Source organism: Balaenoptera acutorostrata, chromosome 9 (genome assembly GCF_949987535.1).
Source record: "Balaenoptera acutorostrata chromosome 9, mBalAcu1.1, whole genome shotgun sequence".
Classification (NCBI taxonomy): Eukaryota; Metazoa; Chordata; class Mammalia; order Artiodactyla; family Balaenopteridae; genus Balaenoptera; species Balaenoptera acutorostrata.
The window spans coordinates 72,803,092-72,828,285 of NC_080072.1; the positions used below are offsets into that span (position 1 = coordinate 72,803,092).

Consider the following 25,194-nt stretch of genomic DNA (forward strand, 5'->3'; position numbering starts at 1 on the left):
ATTGACATTTGCAGCTTCAGAAATGGGAAAAACAGCTTACGGCATTTACCTGAATTCACTTCTTTGTTTGACTTGGGTCACAGTTTTCTACACAGTAGATTTTCACTAAATGCTTGTTAACTGATTCCCAGAATCTAAACATGTGATTTTAGGATATGGAGAAAAGCCCAGTGCAAATCATTACTAAACCAATACTTATTGGTGGTATCAGGATTTAGGACTATAATTTGCCTTGCACAATGCATAGACATCACATTACAAATATTTTGTTATGATGTTTTCCAGTGAGTTTACTATTTCTTTCAAGGGGGAGATTAAACAACAACTAGTTTAGAAGATTGTTGGATCTATTGAATGAATTACTCTGGTAATTTTGGGTTATGTTATCTTTGGAAATACTTGTGCTTCTAGGAGTTAAAGCAGAATCAGACAAGATTGCCTGATGAAGCCCATATATTAATGATTATTTATTCCTGATTTCTCTGTGTCTTGCTATTTGTATTTCTTAATTGACTTTTCATCTATTTCTTTAGGGGCAGGTTAAATTCATAACACTGTAGAGGTTTAATTGCATAGGGAATAATTCAGTGAATGAACTAGAATTACAGATTAAACAAAGGCTAAAGACCTTGGGTGGTTTGATAATCAAACCAAATAAACCTCCACCCAAATGGCTAAAGAAAATAATCACCAAGTAAATACTTTAGGAACGTTTTGTGCTGAAAAGAGAAGAAGCTAATAATCATTATCTTGCTTTTGAAAATATTGACAGTGGCCCTGGAAGGGATTTGGAGCATTAAAAGGAATCTCCCTGTGGGAGGCTTGAAGCCAGGACTGCCGAGCAGAAACAGTTTACTGCCACAAGCCAAGTACTATTCGAGGCACGGAGGGCTACAAAGTAAGACCTGGATACCCTTGACTTCCACCCCAAGTATGGAAGATACTGAGCTGTTTATAAACCAGTGGTGTATGCTTTATTTACAGCTCCCAGTCAAAATCCAATCTTCTTTTGACTTGCTTCTCTCAGGTTACTTGCAGTTTAGCTACATTGCCTTATTGTGGAACTTAAATAGTAATAGTTTAAGTAACCAATTTACCCCATGGATACAATAGAAGTTCACACTCTTGAGTTATACTCCTGACTCTTTCCTTTCCTTTTTATCCACGGAAGACCTTCCAGCACACAGGCTCAGTGGGGAGGAATCTTGCACTCTCCTTTCTTCTAGACAGAAGATCTGCGTTTACTAGTGGAAATGAGGAAAGGGAGAAGAGGGAATTCAGGAAGAATAAGGCAACTGCTTTGCTAGGTTCCATTAGTTTTACCCTATTTTAGGTAGGAGGCCACCAGGCTGGCCCCAGTAGACTCTTCCTCACAGACATTATGTTTGGGGAAAGAACTGTTACTCATTCCTCACTGCCCCAGCCAGCGTCTGCCAGTGATATTTGTGGCAGGATGTGGAGAAGGCAGGGGTTCTGACATGGAAGCACAAGCAGTGTCCAGATAGTGTACAGACATACAATTGGGTCTGTAAGTCCTGAAAACAGCTCTACAATTGGGAGGGAACCCTGTGCTGAGAGGAAAGAAGTGTGTAAGTGCCAAGCTTGGGTCCTCTTAACCAAGATATGAGTCATACTGGCAAATGCTATACAGCACTTCATATTCTAGATTCTTCATATATAATTATCTACTAAATCTTTACAACAATCACATGAAACAAGTACAGTTCATTTCACAGATGAGGAAACTGAGGCACAGAAAGGTTTGAATAATTTACCCAAGTCACTCAGCTAGTGAGTAGAAGTCACGAGGCACCACCAACTCTGTGAGCCAACGATGCACAGGAACTGGGCTGTCTGGTGAATCTGGAATGGGGTGAGGGCTCAGCCCAAGTGCCACAAAGGAGGGGCGTCCCCAGGGAGGAAGCCTCCAGAATATGGATTCAATAGGAGGAAAATACAGCCACTAAAGACTGCAACACAAGGTGAAAAAATAAACAAACTTATTACTTAAGGGGATTCATGTAGCAAAAAGGAACCAGTAATAGAGACCTGGGTCTAATAATAATAAAGTAGTAGTAGCCACCATTTATCATGTGCCAGGCGTGGCAGTCTTTTATAGTTATGTAATCCACAGGGTCACATGAGATGAGGGATTCAATCTTCATTTTTCACGTAAGAAAACTGAGGCTTGGAGACATTACATTACCCAAGGTACTATGTCTAGGGGGTAGTGAGGCCAGAACTACAAACCTGTTTCCATCTGACTCCAAGACTATGCTTCAAGCTTTGGGCCATCATGGCAGAGAATTCGCTCATCAGAAAACAAGGGTGGAATAGTAGTGGTTAAAGAGGTACAAATGCCAGGGCCATGGGAATGCAGGGTTAGGAACCTGGGAGTCAACTACATGCAAAATCCACAGAGATGTGAGTGACCTGAAGTAATGGTTGTTGCACCCAAGTCTGGGACACTTGCCCAGTGGGGGCTATTTATTTCAGCTTTCCACCCAATTTTTCAGGTCCCAACTCTAGTGGGCAAATCCATCATTCCAAGAAAACTCACAAAGCAATTTAGTTTAAAGATGATTTTCTAAATGCCATATTATAAGACTGGTTTGAAGAACAAATTACCTTCATTTGAAGACATAGAAGTGCAACAGATTACCCGATTTATCAATTGGAGGCATATAATAAAAAATATATGTTTGATTTTGACCATAATTACATTACTTTCATCCATACAGTTTAGGAGAAACTTATTCACAGCTCCCGCTCATTGATACTCATCCACACTACCTTCCTAGTGGCCCCCAGCCCTCTATCTCCAGCCTACATCAAGCCCTTACAGTGGTCATGTTATAGTATGTAACTGACATTGTTGTATGTTTTAGCTTCATCTCTGTAAGTTACCAGCTGCATTTTGCCATATAAACTGCTACTATCTGCTCTACAAATCACAACTGATGAATCCATAAGAATTAGCTGATAACTGATAACTGAGAATTAGATATTTCTCATTATCAATTAGAAAAGTTAGATGCAAGACAGAAATATCACAGATGAACAAAACCCACAGATAACTCTCAAAAATGGGTCAGTATTAACTCAGACACTGTCAGAAACCCAATGAAGGCGGGACCCATGTCTCTCTCACTCACCACTGTTTGTCTGGCACTTAGCACGGTACCTGGCACGGTAGGTGCTCAATCGCTATCAGTCACAAGAATGACCGCGCGAATGATGAAACAGGAAATACATACGTGTTGAATGCCTCCTGTATGTTCAGAACCTTCTTGCTGCTACCCTACACGTCTCCCCCTCCACAAAAGTATATGGTTTTCCCTCTTTGAAGTACTAAATTAAACAATGTAAACAATAGAAGGAAAAGCAAGGGAACCCATTGACTTTAGTGTATGAGTCATGAATAGTTGTGCATATCTTCTATACACGCTGATGCTTTCAAAGAGAGGTTTTCCTTGGAATACAATATTTCCAGAAACCTCTCCTATAAAGTGTACTTTAGGTAGATAATTTGGGCAATCCTCACTGCCATCTTTTTCCTATTCATTTGTGCTTCTTTTCCTTTTTCTCATGAACAACACGATCACTGTAGTTGTAACTCCTCCAACATTTAATACACGTCCTTTAAAATTTAAATTTAGAATCATGATCATCTAATTGTAGTTCTAAATCCTAAAACAGTTTTTGGTTAGAGACTATGAAGCATCTCCTGCTTTCATTATACTAACAAGACTGAGTCATTTACCTTGATCGTTTTCTTCTTATTCTGTGGCATGTAACAACAACAATAAAATCATAATATTAAAGTTGTCCAGCCCAGCACTTCTCAGGCTTTAATGTGCCTACAAATCACATAGGTATCTTATCAAAAAGCAGTTTCTGATACAGTCGATCTGGGGTGGGATGAGATTTTGCATTTCTAACCAGCTCCCTGCTGGTGCTGATGTTCAGACACTATACTCTGAGTAATGAGGGTCTAGAAGACCGAGGTTTCTCCAGTTACTTGAATCACATGGGTAGGGCTTTTACATTCTGCTCTACCAAATGAAGCACTGTTAAGAAAATTAAATCAATTTTAGATTAAAACGGGGTTGGAATTAAAGAGCATTTCCCCAAAGTAAAAACTTACTTATTTGTTCACTTATTGCTTTACTCTAGGATAAGATGAACAATTTTTCCATTGAGAAGAAACCTCTTTCTCCTGATGTCTGAAAAAACGGAAGAAACCCAGGCTTGTTTCACGGTTTAGATGTGTTTAAAAAAATGTATATTAGCCTGTAATTCCTATTATTGATATTAGTTCCTATCTATAAATTAATCCAAAGCAATGAAAGACGATTGGTAAAGTTTTGCTAAGCACCTGAAAGCAATGGAGGAAAATATATTTATTTTTAGTTATCACAGTTGGGATACACTGGCCTTCTATTTCAGCTTATTTTATTAAGTATGCCAAATATGATAAAACAAAGGCATGTTTATTGAGTCTACTTCAAGGAAAACATTATAAATGTTAACATTTCACTGTAATATAATTGTGGTCATCCATTAAAAAAAAATTACAGGTATAGGTAAAGGTTAGTAAATGAATGGCAGAGACGAAAAGTCTCTGACTCAGAGACAACCATTTTAATGCTAGCCTTGGTAGAGCTCATCCTTTCTCTAGAATTTGTCACTAAATAGTAAGGAGCCAGGAAATTTATGAAGAGATTTTAAAGGGAGGGGGGCATTTTACAAATTCTGTAATACTGCTGGGCTAAAAAGAGGTTAGTTAAAAAGGAGAAAAAAACCTTAACCTTCCTTTCCCCCCAGTTGTCAAAAGTAACATATGTACTGTGTAGAAAAATTGGAAAATAAAAAAAAATAAAGGAAAAAAACCCATCTGTAATTCAATTCCCAGAAAAAGCCACTGATAACATACTGATATATTTTTATTCTTTTTTCCTATGCATGTTTTACTTTATATGCATAGGAAATATTTGAAATCACATTGTATGGTATATATAACACAACATATAATTTCCCACTCATTAAGATATAAATGAATAATTATATTAAAAATCTTTATATGTTTGTACTATTTTTTTTTTGCATTTATTACTCTATGTTTTGGACCTTTGGATTTTTCAGATTTTTCATTTTATACATAACTGCTGTGATTTACTTACACCCCCTCACCCACTTAAAAAGTTCTTTTTCCTAGTATTCTGGTTATACACGTTTCATTCTCCTTCTTCACTTAAGCTCATCTTAAAACTTCCTCCAGTTCATGGTTCTCAAGTTTATTTCTCAGATGAATGAAATAAATCAAGTCAGCTCAACAAAGATTTGTTGACTGGGTATGTCTCTTCCCTACTTAAAAATATTTACACTGTGAAACAGTCAATAATCTCTTGAGTCAAAATCCAAACTTTCCCAGATTTAATACAGACATTTCCATTTAGTTAATACACACTAAGAGATCCTACATGTAAGCCACTTCCAGCCATCACCATGCTAATGGAACTCTCTAATCATCGGCTACTTAAAAGACAGTGTTGTGAGCCAGTGGCTAAAATGGGAGAGATTACATCTTCAATTAGTCAAGAAATACAACACCCCAAACTACCTGAAAATGGGGTAAAGCATTTACTATGCTTACGAATCTAAACTCTTAACCTCCCCCAAATTCTTACCATCAACCTTTCTGCATGTATATTAGGATGACACACAAAAGGAGCAGTGGCTGGGGAGTATTGACTTTTATTCACCCATTAGAAATGATGTCCTGTTTGCACTTGGGCTTTCAGGGTTACTTTACAAACACGTGCTCAAGGATTTCCTCCCTCATTTCCACTCTACTTCTGCCCAATACACAAGCTCCCCCCAGTTTATTCTTAGCCTTGCCACTCGGGCTGGGGCCTCTGCGTCAGCCTCTCTATTCCTGGTCAACCGATAACACACACTGCACCCTCCCCACTGCAGGACGGATTTCATGGCACGGTTTCCTTGCTAGGGCTTCTCTCCTTTCTCCACTTTGGGGCCCTGGTCCTTTTGGGGTTAAGTCCTGTTCTTTATTGCCCCACTGCACATCTTCCAAACTGGCTTCATGTACAGGGTTTTTCATCCCACGATTATTTATAATAATGAATAACGTAGAGGATGATTTTTTAAATTGCTACATAATAGGATGCATCTGTTTGGTTTCTTTTAATTTAAAAAGCATCTTTAAATGAAAACTTTTTGAAAGCCAGGGTCACAAGGACACTTCTTTAAAGTGATAAAAATCTATAGCAATCTTAAACCAATGGCTATTTTCATTATTGATGAAATACGACAGAAGCATTCTTTCTGAGGTCAGAAAAAAAATAAAAATGCTTTTTTTCTAAAGATGTTTGCAACTTGCTCACTTTCCTCCTTCATTTTATGTGCTCCTGGCTCTGGAATCTTTGAACTTCCTGGGTTCAGGCCAGGGACAGTTGCCATGGGTTGCTGGGTCACTTGTGTCATAGGGCTTGCACCCCACTTCCTAATTTGGCCAAATAGTCATGGCAAAAGTATCTGTGAGCCACACAGACTAAAAGATTAGAAGTAAAAAAAAAAAGCCAAATTGATTGGGAACACTCTTTAGTTGCATGAGATGGTGAAACAGAGCAGGACCCTTTGGTCCTTGAGCCCCATGTCCTCAGCCTGCCTTTTGTCTGTGGAAAAACTTTAGCCAAAGAATAAGTTTAATCTGAGAAGTGAGAAAATGCAGAAAAAAAAGGAAAACAGTCCAACAAGACTAAATAATAATAGTGTAGTCATTAAGCAAAGTCAAAGGAACATCTAGTTCCTTCGCAAGGGCTATAGATAATATTCTGAACCATAACTTTTGAGCTGTTTTATAGATACTGAAACCCTCACCAGGTGGAAGAAGTTAACTACCTGATGACCAGACAGTAGCCATGACATAAGCTGCCACAGTTCCGAGAACTGGCCTCAAAGAAATGGGGACAAACCGACCCTGGAACTGAAGGTTAACTGTACTTAAAACAATCAAGATGACGATGATCAAACAACTGCATGACCAGTTTCAAGATGACTGTCAGAGCTGACTGTGCTGTTTCTGCATGTAGCTCCCTCCCCTCACCTATGAAAGCTCTTGCCCACTGATTGTCTGTGGGGGGGAGTTGGCCTTTGGACAGGAGTCCGCCCTTCCCCCCAGGCTGCTGGCCTCCGAAATACAGCAAACTTTCCTTTCCACCCATTTGCCTCTTTACTGGCTTTAGACCTGCGAGCAGCCAGACCCCCACTTTCAATGGGACAAAATTTTTTGGAAAAGACAATGTTTTAGTCTTACTTTTAAAGAAATGTATCCTCTGGTTTGTCTTATTAAGATATCCTTTGTTTACAACCAAAATATTTATAGAGATAGAAATCATACAATGAGGATTTTTTTTAAATAAAAATACTATCACATTACACCTATTTTATAGCCTGCATTTTTTCACTTAGTCAGACATTATGACCATTTTCCTATATCATATATGTTTGTCTAAATCATGATTTTACAGTCTATATAGTATGTCCTGATATGACAGTACCACAATTTACTTACCTTCATGTTGCATCTGATTTTTCTAAACTTGGCATTTTAAGAAATATTTCTACCTCCTCCCACTGATACAACAAACAGGAAATGCTTTATATTTTCCTCATAGCCAAGATGACTCCCTAATCCTGATAGAAATCTGCACGTTTACACTCTAGATGGAATAAGCTAGAAGGAGTTTGGATGAAATAGGGTGATCAAGTTGGGAGTCAACATTGTCCATTTCAAGAGCCCAAATCCCCTTAGTTCCCAGAATTTTTCAGCCAGAGTCACACTCCTGCCTACACAGCACACACACGCGCACGTGCGTGCACACACACACACACACACACACACACGACAGGAGATTGGAAATTAACAGGGATGGACCTGGAGGACTTTATGCTAAGTGAAATCAGCCAGTCACAGAAGAATAAATACTGCATGATTCTACTTACACGAGGAATCTAAACTAGTCAAACTCACAGAAGCAAAGAATAGAATGGTGGCTGCCAGGGGCCAGGGTGAGAGAGAATGGGGGGTTTGCTAATCAACGGCTATAAAATTTCAATTGTGGAAGGTGAATAAGTTCTAGAGATCTGCTATACATCACTGTGCCTCTAGATAACAAGACTGTATTGTACACTTAAAAATCTGTTCAGAGGATAGTTCTCATGTAAAGTATTCTTACTACGGTAAAACTAAAAAAATTTTTTTTAAGTAAGTAAGCGACTAAATGCTGATTAAAACTGTGTGCATAGACAGGGCTTTTGACTCATGGTTTTCCCTGTACCTGGTGTGGTCCATCCAGCACCTGTACCATCAGTAACTACAGATCCTTTTTCTTGATCATATGATAAAACTATTAAAGTCATGTTTTCAAAGTGCATTTAAAGACATGGGACAAAGCTGATGTTAAAGGAGGAGAGATGACTACAAATAGTATCACAATATATAAACCATATATATATAAACTATATTATACTGGATATTCGTTAAATACCCAAATACAAACAGTGGTTATCTGGGGATGGAGTTGGGGGAGGAGCAATATTTTCTTTATCATCTTCTTTATATTTTCTATATTAAAAAAATTTTTATATAGTAAATATGTGCTGTATATATGAGACAAACACAATAAATGCTATGAAATAATCTTCCCTGACCGCACCAAGGTAATTTTATATATTTTATTTCTTGCCATGTCTCAGTTACTTTTAGTCTTGTTTTCTTACTATTTAGATGCCCTTTTGATGGTAAATGGTAATGATATCTCTTAAATACAAACCCATATTTTTTTATGGTGCCTGTACAATAGATGATGCCACCTAAAAGGACAGTAAAAAAATGTTTATGATGGCTTTATTCAAAATAGCCTAAAAATGGAAACAACCCAAATGTCTATCAACAGGAAACTAGATAAATTGTAATATATTTATACAGTGGAAAGATACAAGAAAACAAAAAAGAATAAACCATATGAGACCAATGACTCTCACAGTCATTATGATGACAAAAAGAAGCCAGACACAAAGAGAACATACTGGAGGAATCCATGTATAGATTTGGAAAAACAGGTAAAACTAACCTAGAGAGACAGAAGTCAAAATAGCAGCTTCTGAAGAACCTGAAAAAGAATACATAAATGTATATATATATAAATATATATTAATATATATATATACATATATATACACATATCTGTATAACTGAATCACTTTGCTGTACAACTGAAACATTGTAAATCAACTATACTTCAATTTAAAAATAAATAAAATAAAACAATAAAAAGTAACAGAAGACAATATGGGCAGATTTTAAAGAAAATATTGGGGTGGAGAAGTATGATTTTCTAAGTATGATATGAAAGTCAGAAACAATAAAAATGATAAATTTAACTATGCAAAATCGTGGTTTCCTTTGGGAACTATTGACTAGAAACAAGCATGAAGGATCCTGTTGTGTTTTATATCTTTATCTGGGTAGTTGTTACACAAGTAAGAGTATGTGTGTGCTGCATGTAAAAAGCATTGAGCTGTGCGCTTAAGTTTTGTGTTCTTTACGTATATCTTCAAAACAAAACAAAGCAAAACATAACATAGGAAAATTATCTTGGGAAAGAAAGGACTGCTTCTCAGAATGCTAAAAAGCAAAGAGGTTAGGATTTCCCCTGCAGCTGGGATTGTGTTGAAACTCGAATTAGGCTTTCTATATTCTGATTTAATAGTATTACCTATTTCCTAAGAAATAATATGACAATAGGTAAAGAGAAAATGAAAAAGAAAAATATACCCAAACTAATTATCCAGGGACATGGGGGTAGGGTGCAGCGTCATTGGGCCTAAGATTTAGTTGTGTCCCAACAATGTAGATTTGGATTAGCTCCTAATCTCTCTTTCTCTGTCTCTGTCTCTGTCTCTGTTTCTCTCTCTCTTCTCCACCCCTCTCTTGCTCCCTCTCATTTTCCTCCCTTCCTTCTCATCTTTCCTTCCTTCCTTTATTCTTTTCTTTCTGACTGCCTGTCTGCCTTACTTTCTTCCTTCCCCATCAACCCTTTATTTCTTTATACTCTGGGGAGTTTCAAAACAGATTTACGGCTTCAGATTGTTTAACAATGAGATTTTTGGTCCTTCTATTGTAAGTGTGCCTGGATCATTAAGCTATGTCTTTTTCCCCTGATCCTGATCTTTACTTCACTATATTCTTTCATTTAAATTCTAATTTAAAGTTTATCAAGTTTGATTCTGGTAGCCAATATTGAAAGGAAAACCTGGTAAATTAAACAATTCATACTGTTCATAACATTTTAAAAAATTCCCCATGTTGAATATAGGTTGAATTATGTCTCCCCACAATTCTTATATGGAAATCCTAACCCCTAGTACCTCAATAAAGTTGAGTTTTAAGAACACTTAGATTAAAAAAGAAGCCATGGCTCCTTGGAGGAATGTCTGATTCCAGATCTGAGGCAGGAAATCTCCAGGATGAATTTGGAGCATCTTGTACAGAAAACAGGGAAGTTTCCAAAATTAATAGGTCATATCCAAAGGACTTAGGAGCCACCGTGAAGTAATCCTCTGGCCAAAGATGGGGAAATTTTAGCATAAAAAATTTGGCACTCACTGAATATATAAAAAGCCATGAGTTCATAAGTGTATTTTTTAAATGAGAGAGCATAAGGCAAACAGCAACAACAAAGACAAAACCCAGCTTCACTAAACACTAATCGAAATTGCAAAGGCATTAATTCTTACTTACAAAGGCAGCGACTGAAAAGAAAGAATTATCTATTATCTTACCTTTTCTGAACAATTTGGTAATTTAGGTACCAAATAGCCCTAGTAGATTAAGGGAAGTCCTCTTTACAGAATTTCAGTTAATAAATGTGGAAAGAATGATAGATTAGTGAAACTACCATTTTATAATCCCCAAAGCATTAACTGACTCTGCTCATCAATGGGTGAAACCATTGGACGAATGTGGTTTTTTGTTTTTTTTAATTTCTTTGTTTTTATTTTTGGCTGTGCTGGGTCTTTGTTGCTGTGCGTGGGCTTTTCCGTAGCTGCGGCGCGCGGGCTTCTCATTGCGGTGGCTCTCAGGCTCTAGAGCGCAGGCTCAGTAGTTGTGGCACATGGGCTTAGTTGCTCTGCAGCATGTGAGATCTTCCCGGACCAGGGCTCGAACCCGTGTCCCCTGCATTGGCAGGCAGATTCTTAACCACTGCGCCACCAGGGAAGCCCTAGACAGATGTCGATGGGGGATTCCTCACTGGGAGAGAAGGCTAGGCACCACAAGAACCTGTGATTAATCTTAACATCACACAAGTGCAACAATTGGACACCAAGTGCCACCTGGTGTGAAGTTACCTGTGGCTTGATTGGATTCAGGTTCAGCTCTTTTGGTAAGTAGACTTTGTAGGTGACATACGTAATCATGAAGGAATGACAGATGATATATGGGATTTAATTGAAAACATAGAAATAAAAGAAAAATGGTTAGGTGGAGCATATGTGAGCAATCTTAATAATCGCTGAATCTTGATGAAGGGAACTGGGGGTTCATCACCTTTTTCTTTCTACTTTTGTATGTGTTTATAGTTTTTCATAATAAGTTGTTTGCAGGTATTTATTTTAGACATAAGGAAGCATTTGTTTATGGAAGTAATAGAAAGACTGAGAAAGTTCCTTCCTTGGTCATCTGTTCGAAATCAGAACAAACACAAGAGGCAGACACCTCTCCAGAACTGTTCAGCTCACAAAGGTGTTCATTTCTCTGAGAACTAGTACCCTCACTCCCTGCCCAAACCCACCTACTGACCACCACTGCTCTGGACCCAGTGCCAGACCATAGCTAATTTCACTAGAGGGACACCAGGCCCAAGGTAGTCCAGTCAGATTTTTGCTGCCAAAGACTTAAAACTGAGATTCAAAATCTGCTTGTCACACTCTGCTGTTGGAGAACTATGGAGCTAGGGAGAACTATATTCTGCCCAGTGAACTGGAGAAACACAGAAAGCTGATGGGGATGGCGGGGTGGAGGGAAGGAAGGAGATGGAGCATTCTGACAGCATTCTCTGCCCTGTAGTCCTCCTCTTGGGCTTTGTAAGAACCCCTTCTCACAAGATAGTAAATTTTGTTCAAGGGAGCTCTCTGTCACAGACTAGCCTTGGGTGCAGGACACCAAAGCCTTAGCTACCAGTGAGTTTGTCAGATGAGAGCCTGGGAACCAGTGAACATGCAGGGCATCACTGGAGACTGTCCCTCGGTGGAGGGGCCTTTGGACTCACGGAAAGGTTAAGTCTCTCATCATTTAAGGAAATTTCTGCCTAATGACTCTTTAACTTAATTACATTAGCTTTTTTTTCTTACTATTTTTAATACAACTCTTCAACTATTAAAAAAAATAGAGGTGGGTCTCTATGAGACACACTTCTTACATGACAGTAAATTTTGTCCCCCACCCTGCCCTTTTTTTTTTTTTGGTCTAATGCTGGGACTTCCCTGGCAGTCCAGTGGTTAAGACTCTGCACTTCCACTGCAGGGGGCATGGGTTTGATCCCTGGTCAGGGAACTAAGATCCCGCACGCCGCACCGTGTGGCCAAAAAAAAAGAAACAGTCACCATAAAGCTGTCTCTAGTAAGTCACTGTAATGGCAACGAAAAGAATCCTTAGTAGTACAGCTGCCTTTAGTTTTATCTGGCTTAATTATAGTACCTGCTTGGAGCACGTGTGTGGGCTAAATAGCTTCCTTCCGGTTCATAATTCCAGGTCTCTATAACTAAAGGGGATAGAGTGGAAACTTTTGGGTGGAGAGACCCAGGTGTACACCCGACCCCTCAAAAAACATTGCTTCCCTTTAACTTGAAAAACGTCTTTGATAATATGAACAAACCTTGCTTAACTATTTATAAACGGATATGAGAAAGTTGCAAAGATAGGTGTCTGAAAGAACTTTCTACCCTGATAATGACACTTGATCAGTTCAGAAGTGACAAGGCAATCAAGGAAATGTTGCCTCAAGAAGCAAATAGGCAGGGTTACTAAAGACCTGACACATCATAGCTTCTGAAGTCTACCTTTGGATTCTTCAGATCTGGAATTTCTCTAAAGCTATAATTTACATGGGTGGGTTGAGTGTGATAGCTAGCATGTCCCACAAGGGCAGAAATTTTTGTCTGTTTGTTCAGATATACCTCATGTGTCTGGCACATAACTGACATCCAGTAAGTGTTACTGCATGAAGTTACAGCCTTTGCAAGTTTTTAAGCCCAAACAAGGTCTGACCCTAATGTAGCCCTCCAAATATCAATATAGAACAACTCTCAGTCCTGTATTGCTTGGAAAACACTTGAGAAATAGCTCTGCAAGCTGATAATGACAAAGGAGTCGTCATAATATATCAAAATAAAGAAAAACTGCAGTATTTTATCTTTTAAAGGAACACAGCCAATCCTGGGGTCATCATATCAAAATCTTCTAACAACAATCCCCAAAGTTCTTTCTCAAACTGTGGACAGGGAAATGGGCCCTTGAGAGTTTCAAGGGAACGAAAGAGGCACAGCAGATTTTCAGTGACGAACAGTGAGAATGTGTGAATGGTGGTCAGGCAGCATCTACGGCTTTTATTCACATCTAATTTCTCTTCTCTGACTTCAAGAGGGGCTGTTACTCCCCTGCTGTCTTGGATGATCCTGGAAATTAAGTCTTTGAGCAGTGAGCTCACTCAAAGAAGTTCCCTTTTTTTGCAGGAGTCCAGTGGTGCCTCCAGGACAGAAGTAGTTCCTGCAGTGCCGTCAGACAGTTGGGGCAGTGTTTATTCACCTGTCTTTCTCTTTCTCCCAAGATCAAATACTTGCTGAATTGGCTTAAACATTGCTAAGGGTAAATACAGACAAAAGGTTCTTTTTGGAGTGGTTGAAAATAACATAACCAGCACTTTTATTGTGATTTCACCCTGGTGAATCTTGCAAGATTTCTGGGCTGTGGTTTATTTGGCCACGGTATGCTGGTGGTGGAACTATAAAAAGTGGCTGTCCCACTTATTCAAGAATGGTTTTTCCTTGCCATGCATAAGCAACATGCATTTACCCGTCCATTCTCACACTCTTCCAAAATCATTTGTATGTCACTAATTTTGTTGACTTTAATCCAACAAGTATTTCTTAATATTTCAAGTGCCTCAGAGCCCTTTTAGAAGAATCACAGGAACAAGTGTGATGGAACCTGATCTGACCACTTTTGTGCTCTCAGTGGCTGCTTGGAGGTAATTTGCTGGTCAAGACAGAATTCCCTGACTTCTATGGAAAAGGCATCTTCTCTCCATTTTCTTTAGTGAGGTGTGCCCTGGGTCTGTGTGAGAAGTGGGGTCAGGGCAGGGGGAGGGGAGGGGAGTCACGATCCCTTCCTCCAACTGTAGAGATTTGGGCTGCCTGCCTGAGTTAGGGTCTTGTCTTGAGCTAGGGTCCGATTGCCTTGAGTAAGGCCACACATAAGTTCTGATGTGGAGCCAGTACCATAGTAAATCCAGATCAGACGTGTTTGAGTTCCTGAGACTGTACGGAATTTGAGCTAACTCATTTGACTGAGGACCCAAGTAGACTTCAGGTGAGGTACAGAGATAATGCTGGTGAACCTGAAGAGGATTTGGGGAGGCCAGTATGATACTTACCATTTTCACCCTACACTTGTGCTATATTATTTATCTTAGTCATTACTTTTTAGTCCAAAGTCTTTTGCATACTCTCCGTGAATGAAGAAAGTGAACTGTTTCATAAGTGCCTCATGAAAAGTAAAATTAACAGTGGCGTTCATTGATTCACTCATCTATTCATTTATTTAACAAACATTTATTAAACACCTCGTATGTGCCAGGCATTGCACTGTGTGATATTAACATGCTTATTGCAATGTCAAAATAATTTCCTTTTGTGTGTCTTGTATTCCATAACTTCTACATGTGACTGCGAATAAACTCTCTTTTAGGAAAGAGTAGTTTAACAAGAAGAATGCAGAAGTAAGCCCTATAAATATTTTAAATATGGTGCAAATATTTCTGACTTTAACCAGAATTTCACAATGTACCTTTTTCTGAACATCCAAAATTCTTGCACTACCTGTTCAGTCAAGTAAGAATACAAGAAGAACTTGAGTGCATAAGAGTAAAACCCTAAAATAAATGTAATAAATTCTCATATTGACTATTCATAACAGTATCTTTTAGGGGCAGTCAATTTTTGCACTTAGATAAAAAGAAATGACCTTAAAAGTTGGTGTTAGTTTTCTTTTTTCTATCAAGGAATTAATAGGGCAATGAACAATAACTTGTGGATTGTTGTGGAATTTACACAAGTCCTAACACTTTTTAACTAACAGTGATTCCATAATCATCTGCCCAATTATACACAGTTAAAAACTTGTATCTGACAAAAGAAATAATCTCCACCTTTTTTTGCATACGGGTTAGCTTTTCCAGTTGAACCTGCTCACTGGCTGCACCCCATTTCCTGGTAAGTACGTAACACTGGGAGGAACTTTCCCCTTTTATCTCTTCAAGAAAAAAATTTGAAGTTTACTTGGCAGGTCAATGTTCAGTCACAGAAGTCTCAACCAAAAATAGCCACCCATCTGAGGGCAGCCTGGTTCTCATGCACCTGCAGCTGACCGAGCTAGGTGCTGGTGGGCAGACTCAAGGCAGTCGGAACATGTTCTGAGGCATCCCTGGAAAACAGCAACTGTCTCTGGTGAGGAGCAGTAGGAAAGACTTAAAATGAATTTTTTCCCTGGGGAAGAACAAAGCACAAGTTAGAGTTTTAGGAACCACAGTTGGCCTGGTTCTTGCCCCCAGAGAATCCTGTCCTATATTAAATTTTGGAACTGAATAGGCCATTCTTGGCCCCATTGTGCATGGAACCCTCATCTATCTTGATTAAATGAGCCTTGAGTGCTCGCTCTGGCAGCACATAGACTAAAACTGGAACGATACAGAGAAGTTTAGCATGGCCCCTGCACAAGGATGACATCTAAATTCGTGAAGTGTTCCATATTTTTAAAAAAGAAATTAAAAAATGAGCCTTGAATTTTGGAGCTCCCCTCTACACACCTTTAGCAAATTCAGGAGCCAAAAGTCCTTCTTGATACCTGACCTTGTCATCATGCTTGCGACTGAAATCCAGTTCTTCCTGTGTAATATTTTGTGGAAACTGGGAGGCCTTTAAATACACGAAAGAAACATTTGTTTATTATGACCAAATTAAAAAGAATCAGAATGTTTAACGTTCTAAATTGATTTAGAATTCATTTAGAATAATAATAATTCCTTGCACAAGGCTAGTAGACACGTTGTTTTGGCCTCTGCCCACCATCCCTTCCCTCTTCTTCAGGGAACAGCACTTCACTTTTTCTTTTGGGCAACTACCTTCACCCCACTATTAGTTCATGAGGTTTATATGGGACTGATTCCACCCCCTGGATCCAGAAGAGGGTCTAAAGAGAGTCCACATCCCCTGACCACAGTGACTGCTTCGAGAATGAGCACCCTGCCCAGGTTGGGCCGATGAGACGCAGCCTAATTTGATGGAGTTTCTGAAGCTTGTCCCCAGGGTCCTGATTAATACATGTGTAGCATTTTACACAGAAAGCTTAAGGAGCTTCTTAAGGTCACAGCAAGCCATTCAAATAGCCATCTTCTCCTGATACTGGCCCACTTTCTAGATGGGGAACAGTGATACCAACAGATCATTTCAATAATACATTAAGAGCATTCATTCATTCATTCAAGTATTCATTGAGATGATGAATACTACTAGATGCCTGGTTCTGTGCAAGAGATGGAGTTTGACTGAAACAGCCATGATTGCTGCCCAATGATGTTCTGAAAGATGTGTATATGGGCACACACAGGAGGGGCATGTAACCTACCCTGGATGTGTGCGTATGGGTGTCCAGGAAGGCTTCCTGGAGAAAGAGACTGGCTTCCTAAGTACCTCTGAATCTATTCTCCTTTAATTTTAATTTAATCTCATTCTCACAGCTACTGTCTTAGTTCAGCCTTTTTTGTTTCACATCTGAATTATAGCAAGAGCTTTCTAACTGGACTAGATACTTCTACTCTTATCCTGGTCCCTAATATCCAACTCATTCTTTAGTGATGACAGAATGATTTGTTTCTTAGCAACATTTTACTGACATATTATATACATACATAAAATTACATATGTAAGCATACAGCTTGATGAATTTCCTCAACCAAGCACACCCATTAACCAGTGCCCACATCAATAAACATGGCCACCACACCAGAAGCCCATCTCACGTCCTCTTCTGTATACTCACCTCCTCCCACAAATGAGTGTTTAAAAATACTAATCTCGGGGCTTCCCTGGTGGCACAGTGGTTAAGAATCCGCCTGCCAATGCAGGGGACACAGGTTCGAGCCCTGGGCCGGGAAGATCCCACATGCCGCGGAGCAATTAAGCTCGTGTGCCACAGTGACTGAGCCTGCGCTCTAGAAGCTGCGAGCCACAACTACTGAAGCCTGTGCAACTAGAGCCCGTGCTCCGCAACAAGAGAAGCCACCGCAATGAGAAACCCGCGCACCGCAATGAAGGGTAGCCCCTGCTCACCACAACTAGAGAAAGCCCGCGCACAGCAACAAAGACCCAACGCAGCCAAAGCTAAAATAAATAAAATAAATAAATTTAAAAAAGAATACTAATCTCATTATATTGCTCCCTTGCTTTGGTACAGCTTTTCAAGGACTCTCCACAGGCTTCAGGATAAAACCTCATCTCCTTAGCCAAACTAAACTCTTGTAATTCCTAACCTGCTATCCTGGTTCTCACTGCCTGGCCTTTGCATATGCTGCTTATTCTGTTTAGACTAATGTCTCCGCCCTCTTCCGCCCCCATTTTAATCATTCCTAATTATTCCAGGAACCACCTTCTCAAAACCTTCCAAGATCCCTTCTTCTCCATTGTCTGCACTTCTCATAGATTCTGAAAGGTAGAAATAGTGTTTTTCATCCCAGTTTCCCAGTTGGCTAAATGAATAAATGAGAACACCTGGCTTTATTACTTTCCCTTAAAGCCTTTCCTCCTCTTGCCTCCTCCCCTCCATTCCTTTTAAGTAAGAACAAACCACTGCCCGGTGAATAAATGCATATAGTTTGTAGGTAAGTCATGACTTTTTCACTGATCCAGCCACAAACTTCTGCTTGGTATCCCCTCGCATACACCAAGATATGACTGAAGTAGGGACAGTTTGTGGTCCTGCACCCTACCAAGATAAGTGGACACAATGGAAATTGATATTCATGAGATCTGAGCCATTCTGCCAGTAAAAAGTTGCTTTAATTGGAATATCTGAAGGATCTAAGGGAAAATTGGGAGTGGAGGGAGGATACAGGCAAGCAGGCTAACATTTACCAAATGCCAAACACAATGTTAGGCTCTATCTATGATGTCTTATTTAACTGAAGTGGGGGAGGAATGGGCATAAACGTATAGGTTTTTGAATTGCATAAAAAGAAAAGCCAATATGTCCTTTCCTTCCTTTGGTTGAAAAAAGTTATTCATGCATTTATAGCCTTTTCTTTCTAATTAAAAATAACAGAGTGGAGAATCACTGAAATTTCTAATTTCAAAGACAATTTGTTTAACTAGCTTGAAAAATGATTCTATAAAAACATTATTATAAAAGCTTTTGGTGTGTAAGAGAAAGTATCACTAGGCTGATGGATACAGCCAGAGCACCTAACGCTGTCCATTCAGCTCCCAAACTGTCACTGTGGGCGGGCAGGTAATGCCACTTGAAACTACCTAAATGAAACCATTTTTATAGAAGCTTTTACAATCTGTACTTGGTTTTCAATGAAAAAGTTCTTCATAATAAATCCAAATGGCATAACATCAAAAATACCTGACAGGTTGGCCCCATTCCCAGCAAGTCTACTTCTTCCCAACATCTTGTAACTTACATGGCACTGGGCTGAGGCACCACCAATGCACCGCTGTGATCTAAAAATTCTCTCAAACTGCCTCCTCTCCTTAGGTCAACAGCCCACCCATGCCCTATTTAGAACTTTGCTGAATAAAAGTGTAATTACATAAATGAAGGCCAAAATCCAGAAATTCAAATTCAAGCCATCGAGAAAAAAACCTCCTTAAGTCACGGTAGAAGTAGATGCCTCAGTTGCTTCATTGATAAACCTGAAGAGGCCACTGTGATACCCTTTATACCCTAAACTTGGATGCTATAATATTTATCTTAGTCATCGTTTTATAGTCCACAGTGTTTTGCTGGATCTTCATGAGCCCAGATATTAAGCTGCTTCTTAAGTGCTTAGTAAAATTAATGGTGTTGTTCATTCATTCATCTCACTGAATAGGCAGGAAGTTCATAGCTCTGGTACAAAGAAAGCTATGAGCCAGCAGGCAGAAGCGTTCATTCAGCGGGGGAGCGAAGAAAAAGAACGTGTTTTCACTGCTCAGAAAACTTTCGATTCTTCTGTTTCCTCTGCTGGGGCAGTAGGCAAAGCGAATGTTCTCCTGACAGTAGGGTTTCCTTGAAAACTTGGTTTCACAAAATGCACCACCTCTGTGGGCCGCGCCTCGGGAGCTGACTGCGCTACCTGCCTGCGTCGGCGGCAGGTCACGAGGTAAAGGTCCGCTCCGCGTAGGCTGCGCCTCTGTCAGCACGTTTCCGCGGCCTCGCGGGCTCCCTCCCTCCGGCAGGCGTCGCTGGCCATTGATGGGGCGAGAGGAAGGAAGAGGATCTTCGATCCCGCCCCGAGGCTCGGTACCCCTGGGCCGCCTTCCTCCCGCGCCCGCCTGCGCTCGCGCCGCCGCGCCTTCTGGAGGGTCTCGCACCAGCTGCCGGCGCCCAGGGATGAACCGGGCCCTCACTCTGGAAGGCAAGAATCTGGGCGGCCGCGATGGAGGGCTCGGGCGCAGCTGGGAAGGAATCCCCGGCAGGCGAGAGCGCCAGCGCCAGGCCAAGGCGTGGGGTGCGCGGAGAGGTCCGGGATCACGGCGACGGCATCCGGAGTCGCGGGCGGGGCGCTGCCGGGGAGTCCGGGAACCCTGGAGGGGCCGGGGAGTGGGCGGAGGTGCAGCAGGAGGCGCCCGGGAGTGGGCGGAGGTGCAGCAGGAGGCGCCCGGGGCTTGGCCGGGCTGGTCTGGTCGGGCGCGCGGTGGAGGGGAGGGACGGGGCTGCGCTGGGCTGGGCCGCCGGGTCCGCTTCCCTCGCCCTGGACTCTCGCTGGGCGGCGAGTGGTGGGGAAGAGAGCAAGACCTGCGGGCCTTTAGATCCTGGGACCGCCCTTTCCCGCTCCAGGTCGGGCGGCGAGCAGCAACGAAGGCTGAACCCTCAGTGGCAGCATGAGAGCGGGCACCGCCGCTCCGGGCTTGCGGCCGCGCGGCGGGCGGCGGCGGCTCTGCCGGCGCTCGCCATGGGCGCGCGGTGGGGCCGGCGGCGCACTCGGCGTGGAGGCCTGAGGCTGTCCGAGGCCCAGTTGGCGCTGATGGCCGCCAGCCTGGTGTGCAGCGCCGTGGTCGTCTATGTTTGCTGGAAGCAGCTGCCGCCGCTGCCCTGGGCCTCCTCCGTCCCGCCGCGGCGGGTGAGCGTGCTGCTGTGGTGGGAGCCCTTCGGGGGCCGGCACAGAGCCAAAAGGCCGCCCCCTGATTGCCGGCTGCGCTTCAACATCAGCGGCTGCCGCCTGCTCACTGATCGCGCGGCCTCTGGGGAGGCCCAGGCGGTGCTTTTCCACCACGGAGACTTGGTGAAGGGACCCCCGGACTGGCCCCCGCCCTGGGGCGTCCACGTGCGCCCGGCGGAGGAGCAGCAGGTGCTGATCGACGACGAGGAGGAAGCCGCGGAGGCCTTAGCCCTGGCTGCCTCGGGCCCCAGGCCCCTGGGCCAGCGCTGGGTGTGGATGAACTTCGAGTCACCCACCCACTCCCCGGGGCTGCAGAGCCTGGCACGTAACCTCTTCAACTGGACGCTCTCCTACCGGGCCGACTCGGACATCTTCGTGCCTTACGGCTACCTCTACCCTAGGACCCATCCCAGCGAGCAGCCGGCGGGTCTGGTCCCGCCGCTGGCCCGGAAACAAGGGCTGGTGGCCTGGGTGGTGAGCAACTGGGACGAGCGCCAGGCGCGGGTCCCCTACTACAGCCAGCTGAGCCAGTACGTGACCTTGGACCTCTTCGGCAAGGGCGGGCCCGGGCAGCCGCTGCCTGACGTCGGGCTTCTGCACACAATCAATTATAAAGTGAAAGAGTAAAAAGGTTTTAATCCCTTTAATAACAGAAATACATGGCCCCAATAAAGAAATCTAAAAATGATATGCATGCAATGCTTGTACTTTAAATGCATAAATAAATGAAAATTTTACCAGGGAAAAAAAGTTGTTCTCTGATATAAAATGTCATCCTTTTCATCTTTATGCTTTAAAGGATAAAAAAAAAAGGCCAAAAATGTGCTTGCCTTCTGCTAGTCTAAAATCTTAATTCCAAATGATGATACACGAGGACCCAGAAAATGGTTTCCTTGAAGGATTCAGCCTCTGAATGAAACAGGCTGTGCTCAAAGTCTGGCTATATATGTCCCACAGCAATTTCAATTCAATCAGTACCACCCCAATTCTAATACACTCATATCCAATCAAAATCTCTAATTTGATCCCACATAATTTTCAAGTCCCTTCCAATTGACACACTCCTTACCCAGTTCTAGAAACCCTCTCATTCCCATTAGATCGCAGTTCACTCAATGAGGTGCTTTTTCCTGAAAATCTGTGTGATTTTTACCAAGAAAATATTAAGAAAACATTAACTTAACAAGTTGGAAAATAGTTTAAAAATAAAAACTCAAGGAAAGGATATCCCAATGTATAGTTCCCTCTCGCTCTCTCTCTCTCTCTATATATATATGCATAAATAGTGTCATTTTTTAAAACTTCTGGTAGGAAAATAACTCTTTTGCTCATGCGCACAAATTACAGAAATAAAGTGACCTACCTTCTACCAACAAAATCCTGATTCCAGTTGGAGATATTCAAGGTCCCAGAGAGAGAGACAGTGTTCTCTGGGCAGCTGGCCTCCAAATGCAGACCCATGTCCTGATGGCTCTGGCTTTCTACCGGGGCAAAGGTATAATTTGATCAGCACCAATCAAAGGTATTTGCTCTGGTTGGTCAGCCCACTTTGTCTGCGCCCTTTTGATTTTTTAAACCAATCTGACCGCGAACTAAGAGGTTGAAAATAAAAGGCGTGCGAAAGTCAAACCAAGCAAATATTAAACAAAAGAAACCTGGTCGAGCAGCAATTAATATCAAATGTATTTATAAGGTCAAAGAAGGACAGCTTATGGTTATCAAAAAGAAAAACTCATGGGAAAGATTACAATGACGTACTTTACGCACCTAGACACATAGCACTGAGACATAGAACACAAAGACTGAGAATTATGAGATAAAACTGACATATTTACAATCATGGTGGGAAGTTTTTTTTTTCAAACACCGTTCCCCCAGAAACTGATAGACGAGGAGAGAAGAAAATTAATAACGTTATAAAAGTTTAAACAATAAATTTAACAACTTTGATTATATTACCTGCAGCGACCACATAGCAAAATGCCATTCAACACATATAAAACATTTACAGAAATTTACCACTGTAAGACCACATAATAAATCTCAACAAAAATTCCATAGAATCAACATATTGAGTACCATCTTGATCAATCTTTTATTTCAATCATGAAATAAAATTGAAAGTCAATAATCGAAAAACTGAACACAACCATATTTATATAAAAATGAATATCCACATAACATCTACAACAATATCCATATAATAGCTTAAAATCTATTGATTTTTATGTTGTATGCAAGTAGTTAGTAAAACCTAAACCAGAATACCTCAGAATTATTTAAAAGAAAAAAAATATAAAAATGATAGAACAATTCAAAAAACAAAAGGGAAAACAGCCATATACAAAAATACAAATGATTAATAAAGTAGAAGTCTGTTACTTAAAAACTAAAAGAAAGGACTGGGTAATAAATTATATCGTGCTCCCTGCTAAAGGAAGGGAGTGCTCCCTTAGCGTGAGAAGCAGGTGCAGAGTGGTAAGTGGGGATGGGAGTCGGGGAGAGGTAGTGATTTTATAGAGGAGGACCATGCCAAACACCATTTTAACCAGGTCAACATCAAGAGTCGTAAACTGGGAATTCCCTGGCAGTCCAGTGGTTAGGACTCCGCGCTTTCACTGCCTAGGGCCCAGGTTCGATCCCTGGCCAGGGAACTAAGATCCCACAAACTGCGAGGCGTGGCCAAAGAAAAAAAAAGCCATAAATTACTTTAATAGTATATGTGCTTGATATGATGTGATTAAAATGTGATAAAATTCCCTCCGAAATCTTCCTCCAAAAAAATACAGAAACCTAAGATAATCATAAGAAAAGCATCAAATTCCACTAGAGGGGCATCTTACAATATACCTGACCAGTATTCCCCCAAACTTTCAGGTTTCTATACTAACTTTTGGTCAAAAACAAGGAAAGTCTGAGAATCTGTTACAGCCAAGAGAAACCTAAGGAGACATGAAAACTAAATGTAATTTGATATTTTAGATGAGATCTTGGAACAGAAAAAGGAGGTTGGGTAAAAGGTGAGGAAATCTGAACCAATGAGAGCCTTTAGTAGACAATAGCATATTGACATTTGTTCATTAATTGTCATCAATATACCTTGGGAATTAAGATGTTAAAAATAGGGGGACATGTGAGTGGGGTCGGGTCAATACTCCCTGATCCACGTGCTCAATGTTTTGTAAGTCTAAAACTGTCCAAAAACTTACATATTACTAAATATAATATGGTAAATAATAAACAGGAGAAGGCATCAATAAACAATATTAGAAAGAAAAAAATTAGAAACATAATCTGAGTTTTGGAAACAGTCTACAATACAACATGCTATAAACCAAATGATTTTATGAACCACTATGTGACAATTTTTTAGAGCACTTTTAAAAATATTTTAAATTATGAAATATAAAGTGTTCACAGACATCTGTAGAGCATATATGTACAGTTCAACAAATGACTATAGAGTGAACAGAAGTGGAGCCACTACCCAGGTCAAGAAATGCAACATTGCCAGGCACCTGGCTGCTTGACTTGTGCTCTTTTTCCCAGATTACAGCCCCTTCTGCCTCCTACACTGACCTTATCATATTCACATAGTAATTTTGGTAAACATTATAAAATTAAAAATCTGTCCTTTTTTGAAAACTTTATTAACCTTGAAGAAACACAAATGTATTTATGTACTTTAGTGTATTTTTGGTGTATTTTTTCATCATTTACACCGTTACATGCAGATGGACTTCTCTGTTTCAGGGCTGTAAAGTATTCAACCATATACACTTTCTACTGTTGATGGGGCTTTGGGTTGTTTCCACTTTTGGTCTCTTACAAACAGCGTTGCTCTGAAAATTCTCTTCAACTTGCCAAATTTTTTCAACACATTTTACCAGTTTACACACTAGCTGCATGCAAGGGTGCTCATCGCCCTTCACTTTTGCAAACCTTTGGTGATTTTCTGCCTTTTTAGTTTTAGCCGATCAGGTGAGGGCATAGGGGTAGCTCATAATGATTTGCATTTACTTGGTTCCTAATAGGGGTGAACCAATTTTTCTGATGATTATTGCCTGATTGGAGGTGCTCCTTCAGGAAGTGCCTCATCAAGTATTTTGTCCATTTTTCTGCTGGGTTGTCTGCCTTGGTAGTAGTTACATGTTCTGCTTATTAGTTCTTTACTGGGTATGAGTAACGCGATATCTGTTCTCACTCTTTGATTTGTCTTTTCCCTCTCTTTTTCATTGTTTTTGATCCACAGAAGTTTCTCTGTACCTCCAACAGAACAAATATTATTAAAAATAGCTAATATATGGTGACTATCTAATGCCAGACACTGTTCAATGCACTCTGCATAGAATAATTTATTTATGCCTTATCTTCATAATGACCCTATAAGGGAAATCCTATGAACCCTATTTCTCATATGAGGAAACCGCATCAAGGAGATATTAAGAAACTTGCTCAAGATGACAGATCTAGT

General features: G+C 40.9%; 2 protein-coding genes and 1 non-coding gene across 4 annotated transcripts in view; all 3 read left to right on the forward strand.

Annotated features, from left to right (window-relative positions):
• The window catches only part of LOC130708881 (uncharacterized protein C11orf97 homolog), a 31,537-nt gene extending 11,905 nt beyond the window's left edge, over window positions 1-19,632 (forward strand). Inside the window, exons 3-5 of the mRNA XM_057553276.1 lie at window positions 773-898; window positions 17,998-18,067; window positions 19,452-19,632. Of these exons, the coding sequence (XP_057409259.1) occupies window positions 773-898; window positions 17,998-18,067; window positions 19,452-19,632 (377 nt within the window). The remainder of the gene's footprint in view (window positions 1-772; window positions 899-17,997; window positions 18,068-19,451) is intronic.
• Window positions 16,008-16,114, forward strand: LOC130708971 (U6 spliceosomal RNA). The gene has a single exon (XR_009009381.1). It is a non-coding gene; the product is annotated as a U6 spliceosomal RNA (small nuclear RNA).
• Window positions 19,633-19,840: 208 nt separating the features above from the next.
• Window positions 19,841-21,457, forward strand: LOC103006600 (alpha-(1,3)-fucosyltransferase 4-like). Of its 2 annotated transcripts, none has more exons than XM_057552992.1 (2): window positions 19,841-19,976; window positions 20,399-21,457. In XM_057552992.1, the coding sequence occupies exon 2, from the start codon at window positions 20,514-20,516 to the stop codon at window positions 21,345-21,347; it is 834 nt and encodes a 277-aa protein (XP_057408975.1). In that variant the 5' UTR covers window positions 19,841-19,976; window positions 20,399-20,513; the 3' UTR covers window positions 21,348-21,457. The 2 variants fall into 2 exon arrangements, with proteins under 2 accessions (XP_057408975.1, XP_057408974.1); XM_057552991.1 differs by lacking the exon at window positions 19,841-19,976 and adding an exon at window positions 20,065-20,171 and having other exon boundaries at window positions 20,204-21,457.
• Window positions 21,458-25,194: the final 3,737 nt, after the last annotated feature.

Excerpts from the sequence above, each read along its gene's own strand:
- LOC103006600 (XM_057552992.1), top strand. The coding sequence starts at position 20,514 with ATGGGCGCGCGGTGGGGCCGGCGGCGCACTCGGCGTGGAGGCCTGAGG.